The 23893-nt window shown below is 27.8% G+C and overlaps 1 protein-coding gene across 1 annotated transcript in view; it reads left to right on the top strand.

The window, feature by feature from the left end:
• Positions 1–4979: 4979 nt before the first annotated feature.
• Positions 4980–23893, top strand: part of LOC107436343 (Suppressor of Triplolethal) — a 98018-nt gene continuing 79104 nt past the window's right edge. The window contains exons 1-2 of the mRNA XM_016048019.3: positions 4980–5291; positions 9477–9524. Of these exons, the coding sequence (XP_015903505.1) occupies positions 5160–5291; positions 9477–9524 (180 nt within the window). The 5' untranslated portion in view covers positions 4980–5159. The remainder of the gene's footprint in view (positions 5292–9476; positions 9525–23893) is intronic.

The following is a 23893-nucleotide window of genomic DNA, read 5'->3' as shown; positions in this document are numbered from 1 at the left end:
GCTGTACCGGTTCTCCTAAAACTGTTTTATCAGGAAGTGCTAGACTTCGCATGCAGGACGTCGGGTTCCCAAATCAGGGAAGCCATTCCTTCTGCAGAAGATCAAAATTGCGACGGCATGTCTTCGAATCACCAAAGTAAATAAAGAAACCTGATGCAATACCTTTCACTGATTGGTGCCAAAGTTATGGCAAACAGTACTAATCTAACAAGTAGTTAATAACAATTGTTTGTGTCAACAACAATTGCCAAAAGAAACAAAATTACTTTAAAAAAATATGCAGTTGTTTACCTGGGAGAGACTACGAGTTAGCCCTTACATTTTATACTCTGTCATGATGGGGTTTTTTTCTTTCTCGTAAGCTGTTGCCTAGTTGTGGGCTGAAATTTGATAAAGGTACGCAGGTAGCAATCTATAAATCTTTTATGCTATATCATGTACTGTGCTTTTTTATCAGTAACTAAAATGATTTATGTGAGCAAAAATTTATATATAGGTAATACTTCCATATCGGAATATGTTTGGGTCAACAACAATTGCCAAAAGAAACAAAATTATCTTTAAAAAATATACAGTTGTTTACCCGGGTGAGATTACAAGTTAGCCCTTGAATTCCATACTCTTTCATGATGTTTTTTTTCTTTCTTGTAAGCTACTGCCTGGTTGTGGGCTAAAATTTGATTTAGGTACACAGGGAGCAATCTAAAAATCTTTTCTGCTAATAGACAAACATATTCTTTTTTAAATATTAAAAAACCTGAGGTCTATAACGAACAATGGTTGCATGAGTGACTTACAAAACATCATTGTAAAATAGTTTATCTACTTAATACTAAGTCTCATAATCAAGTATTAATGTTGCTTACACAAATAGAAATAATATATATATATATATATTGCATTGATATATATTATATTGAAATTATGCAGATTCCTTAATGTTGTGCATTCATAGGAAACACACATAAGAAAATTATTTATAAAGATATGTGATCAACAAATATACTAAAATGAGGTTCTAAGATTGTGTGTCTCGTGCTGTGTGTGAGTCCTATAAAAATTTTACTTTGTATATTTATTGGAAAAACTTAATTATTAGTAAATTTTCTTTAAGAAATTTTATTTCAAAACCAAATTTATAAACAAGTTAATTTTATGTCTATAATACCAATGTTGATTATATTTCTATTACTTACCTTCACTTAATTGGTAACTGTTAAGTTCTAACAAAAATCATAGCAAAATCAATCATAATAATAAAATGTTCCATGCATGATAGAAAAATTATTTTTCACTCATTTTCATTTATATAGAATGAAAAAAAATCAGATTATTTTATTAAATGTATTTTTGTATAACACATAAAGAGAAATAAAGTAATAAAAACAAGCATACATGTTATTATACATCAATTTTATTTATAAAGCACTTTTTTATTCAGATTTTTATTTGCCATGTGAAGTTTTTATTTAAAAATTCATTATTTCTTAAAATTTTCTTTCTGAAATAAGTCAGATAAGTATTATTTTATTTGCAATAGAATATAGACCAATGTTCATTGTTCAATATTTAAAATATAATGTTCTGCATGAGAACTTTTCTTACAAACACACAACAACATTTAACAAAACCGAATTCTATCTCATAAAAAAACATTTCTTTCTTGATTAACTATGCAATGATTCTAACATAACTAACTTTATTTTCATTATGATCGTATCTACAAAATGTAAACAAAACATCCCAAGACTTTTACAAATAGTGACAGATACGATTCCTTCCACCTGATTGGGTGAATTTATCAACCAGGCAAAATTCTGGTGCAAATACATCCGATAAGCGTGGTCTTGCTCCAGTCTCGTTAAACCTCGGCAAAACCACGTTTGAGCAACGAAGACTAGTTTTTCGTTTAGACCGGGTGTACGTAAACCGCGGAACTGGGGTTTAAACTACCGAATTTAGACTGCGTTCTGACAATTCAGCCATTAGGTTTGGTGGGGAGAATACACTCATGAGCCTCTTTATAAATGACACAATGAGGAAAAATTTGAAAAAAATATGACAACCAAAGCTGACGTCGTCAGGGGGTACCATCTTCGAATATCATAAATTCAAAACTTTTTCTATCGAGAAAGCCAAGACAAAAGTCAAAAAGTTGCTTTCTCTGTACCCCAAAAGTTTCGCCAAAGTCCAGGAAAAGAATGCATAAAATACAAAAATAAAAACATAGTAGAATACAATATAAAATACAAAGGCATATACAGTAGAATTAAAACAAGACAAATACAGAAGGAAAGTAAGAAAGAAAGTACTTGAAATAAAAAAAATCCCATAGTTCAATTTCACGCCCGACTGAAAGACGGAACTGAAATAAAATAAGCATACTAGAATATTTACAAAAAAAAAAAAAAAAAAAAAAAAAAAAAAAAAAAAAAAANAAAAAAAAAAAAAAAAAAAAAAAAAAAAAAAAAAAAAAAATTCGTTGGAATGGCAGTCAATTTGCGAATTATCAGCTAAAGGACAAGTTTTGCAATTTTTATTTTTAAATTTTTTATACTTTTTAAATATTGTTATATTATTTCTTAATTTATTTAAACATAAAATTTGACTTAGTATCTTTTTATCCGAAGTAATCCCCTAGTCAAGATTAGCATCAGTGCTCCTTGTTTGGGAGCGCAACGTGCCATGCGCCATGAAATAATCATTAATTGTACTTTGCATAGAAAAGGAAAAAAATATAAACATAATTAATTCAAAGCCACCAAGAAAAAAATCCTTATGACGTTAAAAGAAAAAAACTTTAAAAGACACTAAAAAACTATTAAAAATCAAATGAATTTAAAATATTTCGAAACAGAAAAAACGGAAAATTGTAGCTAAAACCAGATTTGAAAACTACAATTAAGAAAAGAATTCAAAATATTAAAGCAATTAAAATTAATAATAATAATACATTCAAATGGAGAAATGCGCTTAGCAGCAGTGAAACAAAGTGGAATTGAACAAATGAGATAATGAAGAAAATTTTTAAAAATATTGAAGAAACATTACCACCAGAGCTGACGTCATCAGGGGGTACCAACTTCGAATGTCATAAATGCAAAACTTTTTCTATCGAGAAAGCCAAGACAAAAGTCAAACAATTGCTTTCTCTGTACCCCTAAAGTTGTGCCAAAGTTCAGGAAAAGAATTCATAAAATACAGAAAACACAGTAGAATACAATATAACTCTTTCGTTTTGAATTTTGTTTGCCTCATAACAAGCCTCATAAAGAAGGTTATTCCTTAAGCAAAGGGAGAGAGTGTTCAAAAAGTACGTAAAGAGCTTTGTTTTGTGTATTTATAAGGAAGGGAAAACATCTTCACACGCTTCGAAAACGGTTTTGGTTCTCATGAAGAGAAAAGAGCTGGCTTCACAAGGAAAATATTTACATTTCTGCTTTAAGATCGGTTTACAGTTAACTTATCTCCATCTCAAAAAAAAATTGACCAGTTGTCCTTTGTTTTCTGTTTGAAGTAATTGAACTTACGCGTACTCATGTTTTTCGTGTGATCTTACCTTTCTTTTCAATCTGAATCTTGCTCCGAGGTATCCATATTCGAGCTTTATTTATATTTCTAATAAAACAACAGTGATTTCTTTCTTGCCTTAAATTGGTTTCTTTTATCCCTTCAGGACAGGCGATTAATAAAAGCATTCGTTCTAAATCAGAATTAGGATGGAAGAAAGTTAAAAGCAATAGCTTAACTCTTTCCATCCCTAAACCTGAAACGCTCAATCAAGCAGATTCTCATTGTGAGGCCTGAATTTTGTCAATCTTCCCTCCCTCTTAAAACTGTTTTTTGAAGCTCTGTCACCATGGAAAATAAAAAAGCCATAGTTTAAGTGCATTACACTTGAAGCAATGCAATGCTTTTAAACTATATACATATAATCTTGCCCAGAAGAATTATCTGGACTTTAGAACAGACAAATAACTTATACTTTAATTATATTTAATAATAATAATATATTTAATAGTAAGTATTTTTAAAGTTATTAAACTTTTTTGAAAATCGCCATCGGTGACATTTTTCACCTAGATGCAAATTATCAAAATAGTTGCCTTATTCTCAGCTTTTGCAGATTTTTATGAGCCTAGATAATGGAACATTGGAATAAGTATTTAAATATTAAAAAATTAGACCATAAACGCTTTTCATTTTCACAAAACCGTGACTTTTCTCCATATTATCGTTTTGCTCCATCTTCAAAATAAGCATTGACAGCGCTGGCTTTAGATAAGCTAAGCTTGAACTAACAGTCATGAGTACAGTTGCAAACTCACAGAAGTTATAAAAATAGCATATTATTCTCCAAGAAGCCTAATTTCATATTACAATGGAGCCTTCGAAAAACAGCCTTAAATGCGCAGCTGGAATCAACCACAGAATCATAAGAGTAAAAACTCTCCAAAAAACCTTTTGTGGTGTAGGAGACTATTAACAAAATGAAGTTTTATTCTTCGACTAGATAGTTCTTTTCCTTATGTAGTTGGTAACTCTGATTACTCTAATTTAACTTCTTTAAAATTTGCTAAATTTAAATCAATAATGATCCATGAAAGTTCTTTTTGTCTTTTAGGGGATACAAGTGGGAATGATAGATACTTCAAAATATTGTAGGGGGCATATTACTCTTCCTTTGCCAATGACGCCTGTAAATTTTATGTCATTGTTGCCTAAATTAATTCGAAGACTTCTTTCACAGTTTCACTGAGTAAATTCAAAAATTCTTGCATTTAAGGGCCATTCTAACAGCTCGCGGTCTACGAATCTCTGATCGCCTCTGGTGCATTATGAGAACATGATGGGTGAGGAAATGCATTTTCTCACAAAAACTCACGATAGCGAATGGAAGTGCGGCAATCATATGTAGTAAGAACGCCTCTTTCGGCAGATCCATTTTTATGGAATGATTGCAGTGCCATCTATGTATCATTGCCATTTATATATCATTTTCATTAAAAGGCTTTACTGTTAGCTTTACTTAATTCCCTTTCGTTTTAAAAATCCCTTTTACGACAGGGGAAAAGACAACAAGCGTGTTTTCAATTCAAGTTGCATGCCTTCTAGGTATAGGATACGCGGTTGCCAAATATTCCCGAGAAGGTCTTAAAATGGCTGCTCTTATAGAAGGGCAACAATATGGCCTATCCGCTCAAGATAAGATTAATAGTAATAAATCTATAGTATTTGTTAAATTAACGGATTCTGCATTACGGTCAATTGAGGAATATGTTAAAAATAAGGTAAGGATAATTAGTTTGTAATCTGTCTGTCATTTCTGGTTCTTCCTAATTTGATTTGAGCAGGTATGCTTACACGTAGATATTTGTGTCATGGAATTTGCTTTAAAATTAATTTATTTATATTCTTCGAAATTTTGTAACATTTGTAATATAAAAACTGTATTTTAAATTTTGATATCTACGTAGGGAAATTAAATGAAGGCATATTTCGACAGATGTCAAATATAATATTGTGTACGTGTTTGGTAATCCGTTTAACTCAAATTTCTGATCTAATGTAACTTGATGCTTAGAGCGATAGGATTTATCAAAAATGTAGCCTGAATCTTGTTTTGTATACCAATTTGTTACATTGCAATTTATTACGTTATTATTTTATAGTTCGACGAGAGTTTTTAGAATCAGCTGATTTTTGTAAACAATTAATATTTCTGAATCTTTCTTGTTTGAGAGAATGACGGATTATTTGTGTTTGCCTTAGAATTGTGTAACAAATACAGATTTTTTTTTTCATTTTTAAAAATTTGCTCTCATTTACGATTAAAATTTCACCAACATATGTTTTAATTTGTTCGATTTTGATATTTATTAGAGTGGTAAATTTGAATATGAGAGTTGAGAATTTTTGTTTACTTTCTGTTTTAAATACGGTAATTGTGTATTTCTCAAAAATATTCACCTATTTTTATTATATTTAAAATATTGGGTGAGTATTTTATTATTATTATATTCATAATGTTTATTTATTTAGTAACTAACTGTTTGTAATGCTAATTCTTCGAATGTGATAATATTTTTGTTTGTTTACTTACTTATATAAAGTTTTACTGCTCTAAAAAGGATGTATCATACTTTTAAACACTTTATTTTCATCCTTATAGTTAAATTAAATTGTGCATATGTTATTATTTTTTTTTCAATTAAAGTAAGTTAACACCTTTATGCCTGGATTTGGAGAATTTGTAATATAAGCTCATTAAATTAAGAAATGAAAAACAATTTTATTTCAATTAACATTCAGTGTGCTCTATCATGCTAGTCAAATAATAAATTTAACTGCATTTTTATAAATATATTTTTTTTTTTGTTTAATCAAAAAGTAAAAACCTTATTGGTAGAAAAGTGATTCTAAGCAGTAAGTTTATTTATATCCTTTACCAAATTACTATTCTATTTTGTTCAATTATAAGATACTGCAATGTAGTCAAATATAATTTTAAGCAAATAGGTTAAAATAATGAAAATTGAGAATAATTAAGTTTTTCCGCAGAAAGATGAATAATTTATTTGATCATTATATGGTATTAAGATGTCTTTATATTATCTCATAAGTTACAAGTATAATTTGAAATAATTATTTTTTATAAATTTTTTAACCTAGGTAATTTTTTTTCCCTCACTCCCAACTTTTACCACCTACAAAACAAAAATAATTTCTCACTGAAATACCAGTACTTTCCTTGTTCAACTTTAATCTGTTCAAATCAACGCTTGTAATGTTTCTTCGTTGTATTAAGTTAATTATTAGCTCAATCAAAGCGATTTGGAATGTTACATATTGATGGCATTATTTTTAATTTGAGAACTGATAAAACTACACAAGGAATTTCCTTACAATTCAAGAACTCCAGTGTGTGAAAGCATCTGAATATGTTAATTGGATAATGGTTAAATTAATATTCTCATTCCCTTATTTAAATTTAAGAAGTTTTATTTTCTAAAAATGTATAATTAGTGTCTTTAATTCTTGTAATGAGATTATGCCTGTAATGAAAGAATTTATAATTTTTTTTCTCTGAATAGCAGCCAGATGCAAATGTTTTTCTCATTCTCTTACCTATTCCCTCATTATGCAAGAATGACACTTTTGTGATTTCTGAAGTTTATTTTTGTAAAAATGTTTTAGTAGGTGTTTAAGTTTATTCTCTTGGGATAGTTTACAAAATCTATATTTTAATTTAATTATGTGTATAAATTCCAAATCAAACAATGCTTATTTTTTTTATTTTCACACTTTATCACTATGAGAAAATGACACTTTAGTGATGGATTAATTCTAATGCTTTTAAAGACTAGTTAAAGAAGTTATTTTTATTTGTTTTGTTATTTTAAAAAACACAGTTAAAGTGAATATAATTAAGTATATTCTTTAAAATAAATATTCTAACAAAAATGATTATTCCTTAATATATACCTATTAATTACTTAATATATACCTATTTCTAGTAGAAGTTTGATCATTTGACTGGCTATGGTAGAAATTTTCTATGATCAAACTTTATGATTAGATGATCAAACTTTATGTTTCTTGATTGAATGTATGAAATATGGGTGTTAGAAAGGAAATTAACTAAAAGAAGTTTATTATAATTAAACAAAATTGTATATTGCCAATTTTATGTGTTACAAATGCGAAGAATAAGAATTTTCAATTCATTGCTTAACATAATTTTTACATCCAGGGTGTTTCCATTGTATATTTTCCGCAAACATATTTCTTCTAATTAATATTTCATACTATAATTCTTATAATTATTCTTAAAATTATTAGAATTATAATTCCTATAAGTATTCTTATGATTAATATTATTTCTTCTAAGAACTTTTGCTGTCTTGATTGTTTCTTTCTACATTTTTCTGGGTAAAAACCAGCAGTTAGTTAGAATTGAATTAAATCTATCAAAATAAAATGCAAGCTACTTACCAAAACATTTAGTTTTTGCCACTTTTTCTTATACAAAAACGCCAATCTAAAATTTTAGGTACTTTCTTGAAATTTGAATTCACAGTTAATCTGACTGAACTGACTATGCAACAGTCTTGGTAGAAATATGCAATAATCGAATGCAATACGTTGAACGCGGATTACATCGTAGTTTCTGATCCGAGGACCTTATACAGCACTAAATTATTCTCCCGGTTAAATGACCGGTTGTGGTAGAAATAGGTATAGTGTGTCTACGGTAAAAACTCCCCCAGCTACAAAGTCTGAGGCCACCTGCTGCTATAAAAAAAATTCAGAGGGGGGGGGGTAGCTTCTCTTTATTCCCGAGCTAATACGTAACATTGGAGGAAAATATTATCTTTCTCTCACCGACCTGAGCCAAAACCTGTCCTAAACAGTGACCCCACACCTATACTTGAAATAGTTATACCTTGTTACTATAGTCACCGCCACGAGTCCAGACGAATGGCTAGGGGAGTTCTTACTTAAGACAAATTATATATGACAAGTATTATTCAAAACAAACAAAATACAAAAAAAAAATCTGTATATAATTGTTAGAAAAAAATCATGAAGTCAATTGTGCCAAAAACGATAAGAGCATTTTCGATGCAAAAGCTCTTAAGTAGTCATGTGTTTAGTGTTAAGTTTTTGGACTACTAAGTGAATCTAGGTGGTCTTATTGAATCATCAACTTTTCATTGTTGGTGTGACCCTCATTCATCTGTATTAAACTATCAACGTTATTCATCATTATCATCTTATGATCTTTATCTACTATAAAAAATTTTTATTAGTATTGCCCGCACTGTCCAAGTGCAATAAAATTGTAAATTTGGCAAATTGTTATGGTGAAAGTATTGACGAATGATTTTTTCCACTGGAAAGAAATTGAAATTATGTCAAAATGAATTTTTCTAAGCAAGTCACTAGTTTTTATTCAATTACAGTAATTTTTGGTAGTTGTGCTGTATAAACAAATAATATTAGCCTGTAACAAACAACCGTAAAATAGTTGTCTATTCGAAAAAAAATTAATCATAAAAAATTGGTAAGATTTGCATTTTGTAAGACTTTTGAAAATTAGCTAATATTTGGCTAATTTACTGGTTAATAAGTTTAAATCATTAGTACAGGTCGTGCATTAGCATTTATTATTGGTTATAAATTTTTAAAAATTTTAATAGTATTTTTGCGGCGTTTTTAAATATGATTTTTAAATTTAAATATTCAGATTAATTTCAAAACCAGTTTTATTTTTCTATAATGTAGCCTGATAAATTTGTAAATCTGAAGAATTCATTATTAATTTATGCTGTACCTACCTAATTTTATATCTATATAGTTTTTTCTTTCTTATTTGCATTATCTGTTTTATTTTGTGAATTTGTATTATTGTTTTCATATTTTAAGTTTAGTTCATATGTATTTTGTGCTTAGTAATTATTATTATTTTTTAGGGTGGTGCTGGGAATAAACCTACTATTCAATTCCAAAATTCTAATGGGGTAAGTACAGCATATGTTAATTCTATATATTTTTCTATTAGGGTTATTTATTATGGTTTTTCTATGAATTGGTTAATATTTTTAAACTAGTTCTCTTTTTGATATATTTTTTTTAAAGCTTTTTATTTTATTCAATCAAGTTTTAGCATTTAATGAGATCCCATGAAATATGTTTGATTTTAGTGTACATTTGAAAAGTACAACCTTTATTGTTAAGTAGAAATGCAAAAGGTTAGAATTTGATATAAATTTTATATTTTCTAGAATTTTGTCATAATTTGTGTTATTGCTTTCATAAAAATAACGATGCAAAGCTGCAACTTTGCATTTGTACTTGGGGTCAAGAGCTTTTTTAGGCCATTTGAGGCATTTTATTTTCTTATCAGATGAAAGTTAATATTTTTTGAAAATAGAATTTGTATTCTTAACTCTCTAAGTAAGAGAAAGGTGTGCATAGGAAAACACATGAACAAACAAAATTTAATATAACTATTGCTTAAACTTAAACATTATGTTTGGTGGTAAAAAAAATGCTTAATACTGTGGCATTTCCGACGAAATATGTAAACAGCTGGCTTTCATCTACCCAGTATAATTTAGTTGAAGGGTAGGCCATACAATGAAATGCAGATAGGCGAAAGTTCCATTTCTTATTACCTCTCCCTTATAATTAAAAATGAATGTTGCGCATTATGATTATTGATTTGGGTAGATCCGATTATTGATACTGGTCCCATCCCAAAAACCACTTAATATCTTATTATTTATTTATGTTTTATTTTGAAATTTTTTTTTTATCTACTTCTCTATTTCTTCTATTTTTGGCATATATTTGTGTTATAGTGCATAAGTGGTATCACAGATAAAGAAGTTAAAAGTATTAAATGTGTACTGATCAATTATAAAAATATGAAAAGTTAACTGGGAAGAGAGTACCTCATTTTTATTTTCTTTCATTCCCATGACAAGTTTTAGTAACAGTCTGATCCAGTTTTCCTAATTTACTAGGCCGGACAGTTGAAGCCTGCTGTATTTCAAAATTCGGTACCAATTGGTGAATAAGACAGGAAATATGTCATCAATCTTGATACTGCCAGGTATAGAGTTATAAGGTTCCTGTTGGTTTAAGGTTTACTGGTACTATTTATAAGTGCTGGTATATTTTGTTAAGTTTTTACTTTATTTTGAGAGTTCTAGATGGATGATCATTGATATTTTTATCTATTGTTTTTTCAATTAAGTAAGCAGGAACAAAAAAACGAGCTGAAATCTTATTTTTACTTTGAAGGCTAATTTGAATACTCTGCTGAGTTTAAGAAGGAGAATTAGAGATTATTTTGAGAATTATAGGTGAATAATCATAAAAATGTTATGGTATGTGTTCGGGATCTTCTGTCTAGTTAAAAGGTTCAATACCCTAACAGAAGTAATATAGCACACTAGCACATTTATTTAGGTTTTGAAAACATTAAAGAAGTTAGGTTTACATAGGTACAGATAAGTTTAATTTGAAAACATCTCTCCGGCAAAGACCTTGCTTTTCCTTATCTTGTAAGTTTCAAATTATTTTTGCCTTCTTATTTAGTAGTTCATTTAATTTATTGTTTATTGCAGCATTAGACATTCTCGTTTTTTAGCAGTATGAATGGTATGCTCTGGCTGATAAATTTTAGAAATTTTTCCATTGTGTAGCACATAACTACAGGAGTTTCTGCTACTGCGGTCAATACAAAAGTAAACATAAATTTCATGTTTAATAATAAACATAGTTGACAAAACTTTTAAAAAAAATAATCATGAATGTTCATATCCCAGCTTAAAACCACTCTTGAATATTATGTTAAGCAATAAAATACTATTAAAAACTGTATACCGGTCAATGATCATAAAAATGTTATTTTGGGACTTACGGTCAGTATTGTCATTACAAATGTAAACACAAACAAAGATATGCTCAAGATCATGTCTATTTCCACTTTGGAAATCACTGCTTGATAAATTTCGCTAAGCTTAAAATAATGTTTCGTTTTTTATGTTATCAATTGCTTTTGACATGACTAGTGTTTTAATACTCAACCATGAGATTCTTCCTACTTTTGGCACTTACTGATTTCCTACTTATTAAATTTTGGAGGGAATTAAAGTTTTTAAACTATATTATTTTATTCACTTTTATTATGATTTACGTGTAAAGCTTAACAGTTTGTTGGACCATTAATGTATACATATAGTAAAAAAAAAATATGTAAATAATTTAAATGTTTTCTTCCTGTAAAATTGGATTAATTTATTAGTAAAAAACATCTGAAAAAACATGGGTGGGATTTTGCAGGCCAGACACACTTTGGCAAACACTATTGCCAGCCCTGGCTTAAAAAGTTTCTAGATTATTTAAAAAAACAACATATAAATGATAATAAATATGCTGTATTTTTTTGTTATTGGTTTATGATGGTGTTTCTGATGAAAGTAGGCCTAAACAAATGCCAGGTTGAGATCCCTTTTCGTACTTCAATGCCTTAGTTTGAATGTTTTGCTGAGTTTAAAAGGCATAAATGATAGATTTATAAAAAATATAGGTGAATGATTGACTTTAAAATTAATGGTTCTCCCTGTTTAGTGTGTTTTGGATGTAAGCATGAATTCAAATTTGCTATGATATATGTTATGTTTATTCCTTTCTTCAATTTAAATTTCAAATATTTATTTTAAATTTCTTCTTGTAAATTATGAAAATAAGGTGCATGGTGACCATACCTGAGTAGAAATCGCTCATTTGGCTTGATTGATTACTGATATTGCGTTCCTTTGTAAGAATTTCATTTGAAACTTATTTTATTAATGTTTATAAGTATTTAAAATTGTAAGCAATTGACAACCAAAGCTAAATATGGTGACGCAACAGTATTAAAACAATGACCCAAAAGTAAGAAAAATAATTTGGTTGTTGAGAATTAGAATTACTCTGTCAAATCAACCCAACTAGATATTGCAGATATTTATACTATATTATAAAATATAAAATCAGGCATAAAAATTTGAATGAGATTTGAATAATTGAAAAAATTTGCAATAAGATTTAAGGTAAAAGAAAAATAAGATAGAATTTACTGTTAAAATAAATTTCCTTTCCCCCCCCATCATATAATGCGTTTCAGTTTCAAATTTGTATTTTATAATGATAAACAAACCAGGAATATGCTTTTTTCACAAGCATTAAAATAATAGGATGTATTTAACATCATAATTATTATTCTGTTGTCATAGCTGTTTGGATTTTCACTCCTGGATTATACAAGTTTTTACAGGTCTCCTTTTTTCTAGTGTTACTCTTTGAATATTTAAGAAAAGCTCATAAAATTGGGAAAGTTTCTGAATCAAATCCCTATCCCTTTTAAAATAAGATTTTTTTTAACTCCTTTTTAAAACATAATGCTTGAATCATACATTAAATATTCAAAAAAAATTTTTTACTCTGAATTATTTTTTCTCTAATTAAAAAACTTAATTTTGATTGTTTCAACTGTTCATTATTTTTTTAACAATTCAAGCTTTATAGTTTAAACTATTTCTTCTATTTAAAACTGTGATTTAAAAAATAGATATAATTATAAAAAAATTTATATTAAAGTCCATTTTATTTCGATTGTAGGTGAAAAATGTAATCAATGTATAGTTTTTAGTGGTATTGTTTTTTTAAAAATTTAATCTAGTATAAAAATTCCTAAATTTCCCCATGTCTAAATTATTTCAGATAATGTGCTATGTTTTTTAGTATGTTATATATTCTTCCTGCAATCTGCTAGATAGTGCTGTAACTGGGTGCTTGCAACTGTTGAAGATGATGATTACTGATAAACAGACCCGTGACCTTTTACCTCAGCACAAGCTGATTTTTTATGAACAAGATATGGTTTAATTACATAGTTTTATAATTTTATAAACAAGATGCAAGTTTGTATACAAGATAGATAGCAATTTCGATACATAATTAGTTTGTTTTACATGGCTTCTTTAGTGTCTTTGTGTTAAAAATATATAGTGAAAGAATTGAAATCTTTGTGAAAGAATATAGAATGTGTCACTCAGAAAAATGGTAATTGACGGACTTGGCTTACTCGCAATAAAATGGAAAGAATAGTTGCTAACGTAAGCAAATGCTATGTTTCAAAACAGTTATCATCGAGATGCACATATACGTCACTTGTAGGTATCCCATTGGGTTTTTCGGAGAGAAAAATACTATTACTTCCAATTTTTTGCTGGAAATGTTTGACTGGCAGATAATGTAGTTTCAGGATAAAATTAGTGGTAACAATATAAGACCTGTGACGTAGTCTATCGTATACCCAATTTCGATTATTTGCATTCTCAGAGTGTAAGAAAAAAAATGTTTTTAAAAATTTTCAGTCATCAGTTTTTATTCTCTTTGATCTAATTGCATCATATTATCTGAATCCACATATATTTTCAGGAAATTTAATCTGGAATCTCGCGAAAAAGATTAGGGAATTTTATTCTGAAAATTGAGTGGGAACCCAAATTAGAATACCCTAAATTAGTCCTAATACTTCCCTTGCTTACCCTACATTTTTGATTAACATTGTTTTTCAAAAAAAGTTTGTTTTTCTTCAGAATGGTGTAATATGTTCTTTCATAGAACCGTCAATTCCTATGCCTATGATGTAGCATAAATGGATGTTCGTATCTATCGCATTTTTATCATAAATCGAAAGTCATCATTATCGATCATAATCATCAAATTTTATCATAAATCGATCGACCCTTTACAAAGAATTATATCTTCAAAACAGACCCTTTGCACTTTTTTTGATTTTAAAAAAGATGGACATTACACAAAATTCTCAGAGTCGATGGTGTCATTGTTTTTAAAAAGTACGTCACCTTGTTTAAAAAAAATGATAAATCTCATTTTTAATACCATGAAAAAAACTTCTTATTTTTATATGTTCATAAAAAAATGGCGTTACGCTATTCAGATAGACGCTTCCATTATTTTTGTGAATTTAATATATGTAATTTCTTACATCCAGTTAAGTTTATTTGTCATTTAGTTTGAATTTGAACTTTTCTTTAATAAATATAATTTAAAATTCAGATAGGACGGTGAATAGAGCTGTAAAGAGAATATTTTTTTCACAAATATTTGTGTGGGCAAGGTCAAGGCCGTTGTGAAAGGGTCGCGAGTTAGATTAAAATATTTCCGGGTCGTGTGTAATCACTGAGACCTTTGCAACTGTTTTTGCACTAGTTTTCACACATATTCTTTAATTTTTTAACATTTTTTCTCGTTTAAAATTAAATCTAATCACACAACACTGTGCTGTAAAAAAAAATTATTTCATTGTTATTGTTTGTGTACTTAGCGACATAGTTCCAAACTTAGAAATTTTAAAATACATACTTTTCTTAAGAATTTTTTTTATTTCTTATTTTTATTTATTTTTCAGTTTGTATGGATGAAATTTACATGAATAATAATAAGTCGATTTGTTAATATTTTTTTTTTTATAAACGCAAATTCAGTACGAATACTTCTAGCTCAATTTCTATTAGGTTGTAAAAAAATTTTAATTACCTTTTTTACATGAAAATTTTATTTTGTGGACAGAAGATAATTTTTTTCAACCAAAATTGAACCCAGTATGTAAGCTGATTGTTTTTCGAAAGTAGCAATTTAAATTGGTAAAAATATGCAGAGAATTTAATTCAAGTTTATTAACATTAAGTTAACATATTAGTGCTCACTGTTACTTTTTAGAGACAATTGGAATGCTTTTTGAGCTCTAAAAATTATTTTTCAGACTTTTATTATTTTTAAGGATATACTCCTGGCAGATAAGGGATTCTGTTTCATCTTAATCTACTGAAAATTGTATGATCCTGTTTTTTTAATCTTATTTTATTAAATCACTGGCTAACTTATAATTTGGGTATTATTGTTTTGTAATCATTGAAATGTATTCTATTGAATATAGCTACCCAATTATTGGTATTTTTTAAACTAGATCTTTAAAAGATGTTTAAAATACTTAAAAGCAGGATTCATTCAGCTTGATTTATATTCTGATTGAAATTGATTTTTCTTAAGAAATTAACGATTTAGTAATTTTAATATGGCTTTTTGATTTTTAATCAGAGATTACATTTTTTTATCTTTATTTTCATGGTGTTTAAATTTATTACAAATATATTGCTGAGTTAATAAGTTTCAATTAGCAAAATTATTGATACTTAAATACTTAGAAAGAGGATTCATTAATTTAAGTCAGCTTGATTTAGTATATTATATTTTAAATTGATTTTTTTAAAGAAATTAATTTAATAATTTTAATATGTAGTATGATTAATGATTTTAATTTTAATATATAATATAATAATTTTAATATATAGATTTAATTTTTAATCTGATATTGTTTACTTTTTTTCGTGATTTTTAAATTCATTACAAATATAGTGCTGTAGTTAATAAGTTTCAGTTGAAAAAATTATTAAAGCGTGTAATAAATTATAGCGTTTTTAAAAATGACAGGAGTTTTGAGAATGCTGATTTCGAAGTGGAAGGTTAATGCTAATTTTGAATATGGATTTTTTATGTTATAAAAAAAACCACTCGTGAAATTAATTTGTTGTTCCGTTTTTAGCTTGTTTTTCAATATTTATTAATGATATATTTTTGTTTCATTTTCAATAAATTTGAATCGTACATTTGCATGCAATCATTATCATGTATTCTGTATTGTCATAATAAATAAATTTTTAATAAAATTTAATTTCAATTATATTTGTGAAATTTTACCAATTATAAATTGAAGTCCTTAAAATATCTTTAAAAGTACAAAAAAAAAATAATAATCCGTTTAAAAAAATTACAGTAAAACTAGGTAGCTAGTTATTATTATAGGTCATAAAAAAAGTAGTTATTAAATTAGGTCATAAGAAAGCATTTTAATGAGTAAAATGAGACAAAAATATTCAAATTTATTAGTTTCTGAATAAATAAAGAATTCTCTGTCATATAATACTGTAGGTTAACATGGAAAGAGTTCTATTTCCTTTTCTTTCTTACTTAAGTCCCTGCTGTATACTTTAAAATTCTATAAATGGCAGTGTGTGCTAAATGTTCTATTTATCATTAAGCCTTTTATTTATCATTTTATTTTTCATTTTATTTTTCAGTTTTACGCAGTGGTCAGAACAAGAAGAGAGAATTATTTTTTTAAAAATTAATTTCTTGTGCATTAAATATTTTAGATACAATTCTAAGAATACTTGTTTTCTACGAATTTTGCATATAAACGATTAAAGATATTTTTTTTTGCATTTTATTTAACGTTTTTAAATCTAACAATTCAAATAAAACATTTTCAGGTATTTTTTTTCATTGATATTTTTCGGTTGGGTTACTACATTCATATATAATATTCTTGAATAAAATTTTTTCGTAGAATTACGACTTCATGACATTAATTGGGTAATCGTGAACGATCTTGCGATATTTACTTGCTTTTGCGCTGAAATTTTTTTTTAGATTAATACGTAGTCTGTTATCACTTTTTTTTTAATAAACAATATGCTACTCTTGAGTTGTCACGGTTATGGTTTTAACTCCATAGAAATGAACGATTTGTCCTTGGGAAGTATGCATAGTTAATTATCAATGAAAATTAAAAGATAAACGTTGCAGCCCAGTTAAATTTAAAATCGATGTTTGCAAAAATTTCCTTTGAAAACATCTGCGCTACTTTCATTATTTTTTTTTCTTCTCACTTTGGTTAGAAACCCATTAAATGATAAAAATGAAACATTGGACCGAATAATCTAGTTCCTGATTTTGAGGCTTTTATTTTTATCTGGGTGTTCACCCGTCCTATCTAAGTTAACTTAGCAGCGAAGGCTTCGTTTTTTTTTGATATTCCTTTGCGTTTGTTTACTGAGTTTCAGAAGCTGAGCACACACACAGGATTTGAATATCACATGGACTGGCTTCAGTTTACAAATAAGGATAGACCAACAGGAGATGTCTCTCCTGTATTTCCTTATTTAGTGTTATTGTTTCACCTTCTGCGAATACAGCGGTTGGAATTTTTTTTTACTTCATTATCTTATTTCTAGAGATTCTTTTTCCGATAACAGAATTATTCAACTTATCACGCAAACATTTTAAGAATTTAATATAAGGAATCAATGTCGTACTATTTTTTTGCGAATGACATGAAATAAGTTTTTCTTGAAATTATAGAGCATTTATTATTATTTATAAAAAAGACTTACTCATAGATAAATGTCTAAAATAAGATATTCATCTATGAATTGTAAAACAATTTTTTTAGATGAAATTACTTTTGGAAATTTATGTTTTGCAGTTGTTTCCCTAATTGGTAATCATAATCTTCTCGTAAAGCTATTTAATGACTCTGTATTTTGTCGTAGGCTAGTTGGATTCTCAAATATCAAGTACTTTGCAAGTTTTACCTGCATTTTGCAATGCTTTAAACTATTTTGAAAAATCGTCTATATTTCCCCGATATTTTTAGGCTTATTACAATCAGTCTAAAGGCCATTAAGCTAATTAGGAAATAAGCTAAGAATTGCCACACCTGACGACAGAACTAATTTGATTACGCTTATAGCATTACATTTTTTATGAGGTTATCTGCAATAAGCCTTCACAAATCTCGGCTTATTTGCCTCAAATCAAGCTAATTGAGAAATGAATGATGCATTTTCTTATTTGTCCAAAAGTATGTAGTTTCTCTCCAATAAGACTAAATTGTCAAGTTGATTAGAAAATACTGGAGACCTTTTCAATTAACCTGTCGCCTTACACAAAGTGTTGGCAATGTAAAGAGCTGGATTATTCTATTTCGTCTTTTACGTTTAGAATGCGACCTCTCAAAGGTTCAATTGCATTAACATACCCAGGGAATGAATAAGACCGATTCTCTTATTATATGAATTACGAAGTAAGTGATATAAAAAGTATGTTTGTGGTATAGTTATCTTACAATGTTGTTGGAATTAATATACGGCTGTGTTTCCCAAACTTATGACTTAGGTGTACCTTTTTTAAATTTTTCGTAACTCTGTGTACCACTAATACAAAAATGAATGTATTTTTTACTGTAAAAAATTACACTAAAGATAAAAATCACAACTGGTTGTTGACACCACTAATTATTAACTGCTAACTCAGCAAAAAATAGACAATAGAAAAATACGTAATCGCAAACTTTCATTGCTAACTTTGTTTCTAAATAAATTTTTTTGAAATTTTTGTTTGTTGCAAGATATTTTGCATAAGAACGCGTACCCCCGCTAAACTGTTCCCGTACCCCTGGGGGTACGCGTACCACTCTTTGGGAAACACTGATACGGGATCATGCTTTAATCCAAATTATTGCTATAAAAGTAAGAAAAAAGACGTCATAGCAATGAAAAATCGTACAAATTAGTACGTGTGTGCAGGCTCGCCGAACGCATATTTTTCTTACTGATTCAGCCATAAAACAATGAGCAAAAAATCGGAAAATACCACCAGTTGTGTCGAATTAGAAGCTAAAAAATCAGGTTCGACAAGTGGTCAGCAATTATTATAAATATATGAACAATAATAATTTTTTCCTAGTTTATGGGTGTTGCTCTAAAATCAATCTTAACGTAGATACCTTATAATAAATTTAAAAAAAGTGTTAGTNACAAAATGTCTGGACAGACCCCTGATTATAAATATATCAACAATAATAATTTTTTCCTAGTTTATGGGTGTTGCTCTAAAATCAATCTTAACGTAGATACCTTATAATAAATTTAAAAAAAGTGTTAGTAAAAAAGCGTGAAAAAGTCAAGACAAAAAGTAATAAATAAAGCAGAAATCACAAATTGCTTTAAAAAAGCATAATTCGATTAAAAGATTGGATACGGATTGAAATGAAGAAGGCGTAGACTAATTCATCTAGCCATAGCTCATGTAACTAGAGCATAGAGACTGGTTTGAGCTGTAAATTGTTTTACATCAAATTTGCTTATTTATGATGAATAAAAATGTTTCCTAAGAATTGCATCAAATAATATCAGAATTGAATCAAACAATTCAGAACTATATTTTCGACCTTCCCTTCCAGTCTTTGCTCAAACCGTTCCAAAACCTCAATATTAGATGCATAGAAATCAATTAAAAATGTACTCAAATATTTCTATGGAGAGATATGATAATCAAAATGCCGCTATTAAAAATTCGAAAATCGGATGTCCAGATGCCAGATAGGAGTCAACATCTATATTCCTGTAAATATGGTAACCATAAATGCTCACGTTTGCGCACAACATGGCACTCACAAATTTTATATATTTTTATTTTATTTTATGTCGAGATAAAATGCAGGCTTGATTTCGATTCGAACATTTTCTAACCATCGCACAAGCTTTAAAAGTTCGTTGTTTATTAATAACCTATCAGTTTTTATATCAATCATCTAAGATAAACAAGCTGATTAAATCATGTCATACATTAATAAATAATTAGTATTTTTTTTTAATATTTATTTATATTTTTTTCCGCATATACGTCCATTTCATAATTATTTTCAATAAACATAATATTATGCATGTTACTAGTTTTATTGTTATATCTGATGCGTGTCTGATATCTGTTCTATTATAATTACATTGGTTGTGGAACGTTTTCTAATTACGTGTTTAGTGTTTCCTTTGTAAACGTGCTTCAACGTGTTTTAAAATTGAGTTTAAACTTTTGAGAGTTGATTAGTTTGTGTATTCTGTTTTACTATTGTTATTGGATTTATAATACGTTGTGTTTAATCTGAATAAAAGAATAAATAGAATGTTTAATTTTCCTGCATTTTTATTGAGTAATCATCCCTATATATATATACAGGGTGCGTAGCGTTTTTAAAAAGTGCTTAAAGGTGCTTATGTTCGATTATCGTTTTTTAAAAGTCCTTAAAGGTGTAAAAAAGACCTAAAAGTCCTTAAAGGGTTTCATTGGGTGTTTTTAAGAAGTGCTTAGTTTTCCCTTTACCCTGTTGATTTTCGTCACGTATTATGCAAAAAGACACTGTTCATATTGTTCTATTTAATATTTTCACAACTAATTCAACTCCAATCTATTTCGGCGTACCGTTGGTCCTTAGCGTATGAAAACTCCATTCGTTTTATGATTCAAAATTTCATGATTTTTGACAATTGTCAAAAAGTTATATGCCTGCAAAACTAAAGTTTTTTTTTGTTGACATAAAACCGCCAATTGTCAAAAATTTGCCAACCCTGCCTAATTATATATATTTTTTAAAGAGCTTAAAAGTATTTTTGAGTGCTTGAAAAGTGCTTAAATTGTGCTTATTTTTTGTTGAAAAATTTGGCTACCCACCCTGATATATAATCTTAAAATTTTAAACTTTTTTTTTAATTCAGAATTTTTTGTTTTTGAATTATGGAATATGTTATCGATACATAAATTAATTAAGTTATTCAATATCTACTACTATTCTGAATTCTCAAATATTACAAAATAATAAATATTCCATAGAATCTCAATTATGCCAGGAAAATATTGCAATCAATTTATAGCTAGTGGCAGTATCATTTTGTATTGTATTGACTGTAGAAATACCTCGAATTAATTCCCCGTGTTTAATATATTTTAAACATTACACTATAATTAGCATGTAATTCATATAGTTCCTTAAAAATCGCTGTATTATAATTTATTTATTTTTTTGTTTCATATTGGAAGCTTTGCTATCGGTTTATTTCTAGTTGCATTAATTTTTAATCTAGAGTTGTTCGATCAAAAATAAGTCTAATCAAGTTAAAATGAATTTTAATTTGTTAATTTCTTTTTCACGAAGAACGGTAGTAGTTGGGGGAATTTTTATGTTAAACTCTTGTTTTCTTTTATGGTGAACTTTCGTTAAGTAGTTTTTTTGGCTTTCATTCAACGTAAGTGTGGTTTGAAAGAACAAAATAAAAACCTAACTACTAATTTGGAGGAGTCTAGCTGTACCGTCAGCATTTGTGATTAGTACTATTTAAACTCATTGTGAGATTAACCCCACAATCAAAGTAGGTAAAAACATTTTTTTTTAAATTTCTTTTTTTCTTTTGATGAAACATTTCTTTAACGTTTAACTGAGTATTTTTTTATTTTATTAAGTTTGACTCCATTTATTCATCGTTGCCTCTTTTTTTTTTAATTACAGTGATCTTTGTTACAGAGTTTATTAACGAATTATTTAATTTAAAATTTTAAAGAGACACGCTGATATTTATGCAAAAGTGACTTTAATAGTGTTTTGTTAGAAATGTTTTTATTTTTTATTTTTTTTTTATTTTATCTTTTTTTATCTTCTTTATGCAAATGCAAGTCTTCTGATATCTTGATTATGAAATATTTATTATATCTTTTTTGTGAAAACATTCGTCAATCACTTTCACTACGTAATATAAAAATCTGTGTATTGGTCCTGAAACGGACAGAGCTTAAATATCGCTTTAAAAAAATCGTCTATTTGGTGTAATGTTTTCCGTCTGGATTAAAATTATAGATATAGCGTGTTTTTCTTTTTTTTTTTAAAAAAAAGGCCTTCTTATAACAGCCTTAAATAAGTATAAATTTAGACGTAATTTTTGTGTCCAAATAAAGCAGCCTTAGATTATCAAACTAACATTAAAAAAAAAAAAATTTAAAAAAATCCATTATTATTGCATTTTATTTTTTTCTTGACTTTTCTTCTTTATGATTTTGATGGCATTTTCAATCACGTCGTATTAGTTAATTTTCATTTAAATATTGTTTGGCGATAGACTAAAGCAGCCAAATTTGATGTTCGGAATGTTCAAAAATGCTTTACACAAATAAAACTCTCTGTGCACCCCCCAAATGAATTTATTTAAATTTTTAATTTTCTCCTTAATTAAGATTAATTCCTTTCTACCAAATTACTATTACTTGATTACATTTTTGTTTATTGTGAGGTGTCCCCGAAATTGAATTGCCTCATTTCTTTTTTAAATTACTTATTCCTGACATCTTCACTTGCACAATTCAAAAACAATTTAAATGGTGGTAAAATAATTAATCACTATTTAGTAAATAATTGCTTTCACTAGCTATATTTCCCGTTCTTAGTGAAAGTATTCACTTTCTTATGTTGGCAATGTTATGAAACTGCGTAGAAACCCATGAATGAATGTTACTTTAAGACCATCCATTGTGACGTTATTGTCGTTGCAACTAATTTTTCAGTCTCTTGTCCTACTCACAGTAGAACCTTCTAGCAACACAAAAAGGAAATTCATAATTCGTGCTGCCGATTTTGAAAATAGGCACTGTATAATTTATAATTTATTTTCTCTGTCATATTTTTGTTTATTTCTAACAATGTTAAAATTATATTCATAGATTTAAAGAGGGGATTTTTTTCCTCCATATTTCAATAAAAATTATCGAATAATTAATATAAATATAAAGAATTCTACAATCTCATCTGCCGTAAAATTAATTGATATCGTCAACATGTAGTTAAGCTTATTACCACTGCTATGCGCTGTACATATTTAGTCATAAAGTCTTAGTCGTGCTCTTCGGGAAGGAAAAAAACGCGTTTACTTTTTTAGATGTACTAGCGTACGAACATTTGAGTGCAAAACTTTTAAAATACTTCAGTGGGTTTACTCAAAATTTATGAGAAGTTTTTTTTGTTTATTATGAGTAATATCTGAGTATTTGGGGAATACCATTAAAAAGGAAGGGAAAAAATTAAATTGAAATATAGATTTCAATTAAATTGAGATTAACTCCGAAAATGAAAAAAAATTTCTGAAATTATTAATAAGCATCATTATAAGATTGGAAATTGATGTTTTAGAAAGAATTTTCCTTTCTAATGGAGTGATTTATTATGATAATTATATTGAGTTCAGTTTTATTAGAAACATACTTTCACCATAAGCGTGCTCCTGATTAATTTAAAAACGAGACGTAATATATTACCCTAAGCCCTTCCTTTGCTGTAATTTTGTATTAATGCTTTTTTTTAATATTTTCTTTTATTTGAATAAATGAGATTCTATGATTGTTTTCAATTCTTTTTAGTGTTTTGTTTCTCAAATCAAATCTGTATAGGTTTCTTATATTAACAGAGTTAATATCTCTACAATATCTAATCTTTTCTCATCTCTATTATTTTGAGTTACAGCTGTATTTTAAGTATATCTAAAACTAAACATGTATTTATGACTTGTGTGTTCTTTCCTTACTGGATTGTTTGAAGACGCTTAATGGTTTATGATGTTTACATTAAGTGGTTTCAAATTTTAGTCTGACT

This window comes from Parasteatoda tepidariorum, chromosome 6 (genome assembly GCF_043381705.1).
Source record: "Parasteatoda tepidariorum isolate YZ-2023 chromosome 6, CAS_Ptep_4.0, whole genome shotgun sequence".
Classification (NCBI taxonomy): domain Eukaryota; kingdom Metazoa; phylum Arthropoda; class Arachnida; order Araneae; family Theridiidae; genus Parasteatoda; species Parasteatoda tepidariorum.
Note: the sequence above shows the minus strand (reverse complement) of the source record. Positions and strands in the feature narration are given on the sequence as shown.